The sequence below is a fragment of the Psittacula echo genome, assembly GCF_963264785.1.
Source record: "Psittacula echo genome assembly, chromosome: 3".
Taxonomy (NCBI): Eukaryota; Metazoa; Chordata; class Aves; order Psittaciformes; family Psittacidae; genus Psittacula; species Psittacula echo.
In genome coordinates this window covers 29,926,831-29,932,412 of record NC_137736.1, presented here as the reverse complement: position 1 = coordinate 29,932,412, position 5,582 = coordinate 29,926,831, and the positions used below count along the sequence as shown (strand labels likewise).

The window sequence follows — 5,582 nt, the reverse complement described above, 5'->3', positions numbered from 1 at the left end:
CTGAAGAAATCCCCTGTTGAAATGAGATGAGAGCATCATGGAGGTGAGAGTGAAGGAGCTGCCTGGGTATCCTGATATGGCCAACTTTTCCCTTTCCCTGGGCTTCCCTGAAGCACTGCAGTTTCTGCCTAAAATGTGTAACCAACCTCTGGCTACCCTCTCCCTGCTTTCTGTGCTGTACTTGGGAAGGCTGGTGAGGCAGGAAAGGGAAGGGACAAAGGGAAAGTGGGGAAGGAGGGAAAGAGATGGAGAAAGTGGGGAGGAAGCTAGGGAAGGCGAAAGGGCAGGGGTGAGGGTGTGAATGGGGCCATCGGAGGGAGCTGTCTGGGCCGCGTTATGCAGGATGGGGCTCCCTCCTTCTGTCGGGACAAGTCGCGATAGACCTGAAACAGCCTAAAAAAGCAGGAAGGACGTGAGGGGAGGGGTCTGTCCGGTTTGCAGGGAAGACAAAGTTAAATTCGGTGGAACGGGGATTAACGAGTGAGCACGTGAGAACTAGGGGGCCACTCCAGCTCGGGGGTGGGGGCGCAGGAGGAGCTGGGGCTGCCTGCGGGAGCGATGCGGTGCGGCCAGGCCCGAGGCTCAAGTGACCCGCTGCAGCACCGCCGGTGTGCGTTGAGCATATGGGCTACCCCCCGTCCCCGTAACTCTATCTGGCCCGAGCCGCGGCTTCAGCTGCCGGCGATGCAATCAGGGGAGCCCTGCGGCACACTCCTTCGTGCAGGGGAGCATATGGGGAACAAGGCAGACGGGAGGGCGGTGGGCTGGCTAATTTCATTTGAAGGTAGCTCAGTAGGAAGGGGGCTGGATGATTACAGCTGGCTGCCCGGCCCGGCCCGGCCGAGGGGCTGACACCAACTCCGGGGCTCCCTTCACCGCAGCCACAACAGGAGTAGCAGCGGACAGGCAGGGGGCTGCAGAGAGGGCAAGCTGCCCTCGCTGCCTTTGCCACCGACGAAGCCGAAATGCCCCCGCAAAAGAACCGGATCTTCACGACACCACCCTCATCCCATCTCAGGAGGTGATGCCCATGGGGACTCTCTGGAGCCACCTGTTAGGAACGGGAAACGAACTGCTCTCGGGGGGGAAGGGATCGCGATCAGGGAGGCAGCCGAGCAGGATTTACCAGCTTCTGGCCACTGCCGACCCTTGCATCTGTCAGGGTGCTAATTATTGCCTTTAATAGAGACAAAGAGAAGCTCCTAATGATGCTCCCTGTAATTCTCACCTGCTCCTGCCCTTCCTCCGCAGCGGCACTCCCTCGCCGGAGTTCCGCTAATTGGGAAAGCTGCTCTGCTTATTGCGGCCTCCCTACACATGGGAAAAACTGGGGAGATGTGACACATGACGGTAGGGCTGGGTATAGGACACCGGTAGCAGGGCTCGAGGAGCAAAACCGGGGGAGAAGAGGGCTATTCCCCAAGCGAGACTGGCTTGACGGGAGGCCTCTGTCCTCGCCGCGACGCTGCGGGGTTCAGCTCCCCCAGGCTCGCGGAAGAGCAGCCTTTGCCTCCGCGCTCCGACGGGGACTGGGGTGTCCTCTGTCCGTTCTGCGGCCCGGCCCGGCCTTTGACGCGCAGCGAAGCCTGGCAGAGATGCGGCCGTCGGGGAGGCTGTCTCAAACCACTCACAGACACCTGGCTGTCAGCCCCGGGTTTGCACCAATTTATCCGCTTCCATCAGCGGAGAAGGCAGAAGCGGAGGGTCTTGTACGGCCAGAATCGCCTTCAGAGCCACAGACTGACACAGGGTTAGCACCCTAAGGTCGCCTTTAAAGAGAGGGGCAGCGCCGGCCCCCTCCTGGCTACCGGCGTCAGGGCCATTTCTCCTGATGAGAAAGACACTCGGGTGATCCGCTGGATGCTTGGTGTCAGTCCCGGGGGCTTCGTCCCTCCCAGCGTTAAGCGGGTTTTGTTTGTCAAAATCCTTACGGAGGGCTCTTGGAAAGGGAGTTCCTTCTCTCCAGGGGCCGAGGGAGGCTGGGCTGGGACTCTCTGGAGAAGAAGAGTGGGAGGACTATTTATCATCACTGGAGGGATGCTGGGATGAGGGGCACTCCTTTCCGACCCGGGTTTCCCTACTCTGAAATGGTTGGCGTGGTGCGAGCCGCTGAAGCAAGGAGCAAACCTAGCGAGGCAGAAGCCCGGCGGGGCTGTCGGAATGGGACCAGGACCGCGTCACACACGAGAGGGGCCCCGCCCGACAGGGAACCGCTTCTCTTTACACAGTAAAATAAAAAGTCCTACGGGTCCGGGCTCGCCCTCATTTCCCCGCGGGTGTCTGTGTGCCCAAAACTCCTCCCTAGCTTGTTATTATATATATGTGTGTGTGCGTGTGCTCGCGCGATGTTGTATTTATGCGTATGTAGCCAATTAGTTATTTTAAATCGCTGTCTAGCCATTTATCGAGAGGGAGAGAGAGAGAGAGAGGTGTTAGGGTTTGCTTGGGCAAGGACGCGGGATTCGTGGTGTCCATGCCCCCTCCCCGGGGCGGGCAGAGGCGGGAAGGTGGGACCCACAATCGGACCCACTGCCTGCACCGGCCCCCCGAAGAGCTGCCGAACTGCTTGTCCTCAAAAACCGGGATTCACTTGGGTTGTTCTCCTTGTCCCTGAAGAAAAAGAGTAAGCCCCGCACTCTGAGTGCGTGAAGAAAGCCCTCTCCTTGGGGTTTGAGAAAAGGCGAGATATTTCCTGCCCAAATAACACCTGAGTACAGAACTACTCAAGTATACACGGAGAGAGGTGGTATCCGCTTTGGGAGGAAAAATAATAATAACAATTGAAAATAGAAGACTGACCCCAAATAATTTTCCTTTCGTGGGTTTTTGTTTGGTTGGATTTTGGTTGAAGGTCAAGTGCATAGAAGCCATTGCAATGACCAAACGCCCCACAGCCAAGTTGAACGTTTCCTTTCCCCTAATTAATATTTAGCTCTTGCCAAGCGCTGGATTCGGTAGCCAGAAAAATGTTCACATTCGGAACCCAGGAACGGTCGTTTCTTTCCTTGCCGCCCTTACTGTCGGAGGAACAAACGAGGGGAAGAAACCCCTCAAACGGTTTCGGTTATCCGGCGAAGCGAAGTAACAAAAAATACCGGGAAGAGGCAAGGATGAGCCTCAGACGCCTCCATCCCCTCCCCGCTCAGCGGCAGGTCCCTGCCGCTGCCCCGCACCCCCGCCGCTACAGGCGCCTCGGAGCAGCAAGGAAGAGGATAAAGCCCTTTATTTAAAATGCTTTTTTTTTCTTTATTATTTAAAATCTCGACAGTGAATTTTTTTTTTTTGCAACCAAACAAGAAATAAATATTATTTAGCAACTTTTTTTCTTTTTTCCTGTTTTTTTTTTTTTTTTTTTTTTTTTTTTACAAAAATAAACAGATGATAAAATCTCTGCAAGGGGCAGCGATAAGAAAAGTTGTTATGTCAGAAACAAGCCCAAGTTCTCAGTATTGCAACACGGACAAGTGTGAAAGTTCCTACACATAAAGAGCATTATTCAAACTTTGTTAAAGGTGGCAGGAACGAAAAACAACCCCAAAACAACCCCAAAACGAAACCATGTTATACACTTAAAAAAAAAATAACAATAAACCATCCCCCAAACCCAACACCCCCCGAGAACCCAAATGAACGAAATCACAGGAGACCGACCCCTCCTCACCCATGAGGCTTACACAGGACAAGCGCACGGACAGCAAGCTCAAGCAGAGCGGACTCGCGCCGCTGCCGTTGAACGGTATATTTACATAGCCCGAACCAGAAAGAAACCCGGGGGAGCAGTTGAAAGAGGAGGGATAAACCGGCTTCCCTGGCCTCACTTCCTCCCGGAGCCCTGCTGCTCCCCGCCGGTGCCAGGCGAACACGGAGCGGCGGCCGGGTGCACAAGGGATGGGCTTTCTGGGCCAGGCTGGGACCCGGCAATGGCTCCAAAGGCTCCTCTTGTAGAAACGAAACCGGGAAGGGGGGAACGAACAAACAAACGAACAAACAAACGAGTAGAAACCCCTCTGCAGTTTTGGTTCCTCCACTTGCGACGGGCCTAGGATTGTTTTCCCCTCCCAGCGGAGTAACCCACAACAAGGTAAAATCAAAATACGGGAGGATGAGCGGGCGTTTGCTCGTGTCGGGCTGGCGTTCCCCGCGTTTTGGGAGAAGGGCAGACCCCGGGCTGGCTCCATCCCCTCTCGCCGCCCCTCCGGCGGCCCCGGGAGCGGAGGGGGCTGACGGACGGATGGGCGGCCGTGTTTGTAGGTCCTGGAAGTGCTGGGGCGGCCCGGGGCGGCCCCGCCGAGGGGCTCATTTGGTGTCGGTGGCTAATCTGGGGAGGCTGGCGGTGCCCATGCCGGAGACGTGGTGGTGTGGCGGGGCCGACACCTGACACATGCTGCAGGGGCAGGGCATCCCCCCCCAGTGCTGGAAGCCGCTGCCCAGCGGGGCGGCAGCGGCGGCGGCCGAGGGAGACTTGAGGAGCCCGTGGGGGGGCCGGATGGAGCTGACGGCCGAGAGGCCGGAGCCCGGCAGGGAAGCACTGGAGACAGCGGCGGGGGGTAGGATGGAGTGGTGCACGGGGTGCGAGGCCGGGTGGCCCGGGTGGCCGGGCAGCGGGGCGGAGTGGGCGCCCATGCCGCCGGGGCAGGCTGCGGGGTGGAAGCCGGCATGGTGCCCGCCGTAAATCTCGCTGACCAGGCGCTTCATCTCCTCCAGGGAGTTGGTGAGCATGAGGATGTAGTTGCGCGCCAGGAGGAGCGTGGCGATTTTGGAGAGCTTGCGCACCGACGGGCCGTGGGCATAGGGCATCACCTCCCGCAGCCCGTCCATGGCGATGTTCAGGTCATGCATCCGCTTGCGCTCCCGGCTGTTGATCTTCAGCCGCAGCTGCTGCAGCTCCGGCTCCGTCATCTGCTTCTTGTCCTTCTTGGAGGAGGACGAGGAGGACGAGGAGGAGGACGAAGACGAGGACTTGAAGCCCAGCTTGTCCACCACCACCACCCCGGCAGCGCTCATGGCGCTGCGCAACTCGGCGCTCAGCTCCGGCGGGGAGTCGCTCTGCGTGGAGCTGGACACGGTGCCGCCCGTGAAGCCCCCGCCGCTGCCTTTATTCCTGGCGGTGAGGAAGAGGTCATCGGGCTCCGGGGAGGACGGGCGGCTGGAGACCAGGCTGGCGTCCGAGTCCATGGCCAGCCGGGCGGGACGGCGGCGCGCACCGGGCTGCCTGCGGGGAGGTGAGAGAGCCCGTATGCGGCCTCGGATCAGCGCCCGCCGAAACTTCGCTGGGCTCTGCAGCCTCCCGCCCGACACGTCGGTGAGCCCGCTCCTCCGCTGCTCCGCGGGGCCGGGGACCAGAGCCCGCGGCGAGTCAGGTCCCGCTGCCCGCCAGCCTCCAGCCCTCGGGGGGGTTCCTCCCGTCCCGTCCCTTCCCGTCCCCTCTCTCCGGGTCCTGTCCCGTCCCTCCCTCCCTCCCGCAGCGCCTCTCCGCCGGGCCGGCGGCTCGGGGATACCACGCCGGGGGGCGAGGGCGCTAGGGGCACTTACCGTGCGCGAGGCGGCCGTGGGGAGCGGCGCGCCGTGACGGGCGAGCACGG

The 5,582-nt window shown here is 59.8% G+C and overlaps 1 protein-coding gene across 1 annotated transcript; it reads right to left on the bottom strand.

The window, feature by feature from the left end:
- Positions 1 to 4,296: 4,296 nt before the first annotated feature.
- Positions 4,297 to 5,175, bottom strand: OLIG2 (oligodendrocyte transcription factor 2; the record flags this gene model as incomplete). The annotated part of the gene is made up of 1 exon (XM_080613926.1): positions 4,297 to 5,175. The coding sequence occupies one exon, from the start codon at positions 5,173 to 5,175 to the stop codon at positions 4,297 to 4,299; it is 879 nt and encodes a 292-aa protein (XP_080470052.1).
- Positions 5,176 to 5,582: the final 407 nt, after the last annotated feature.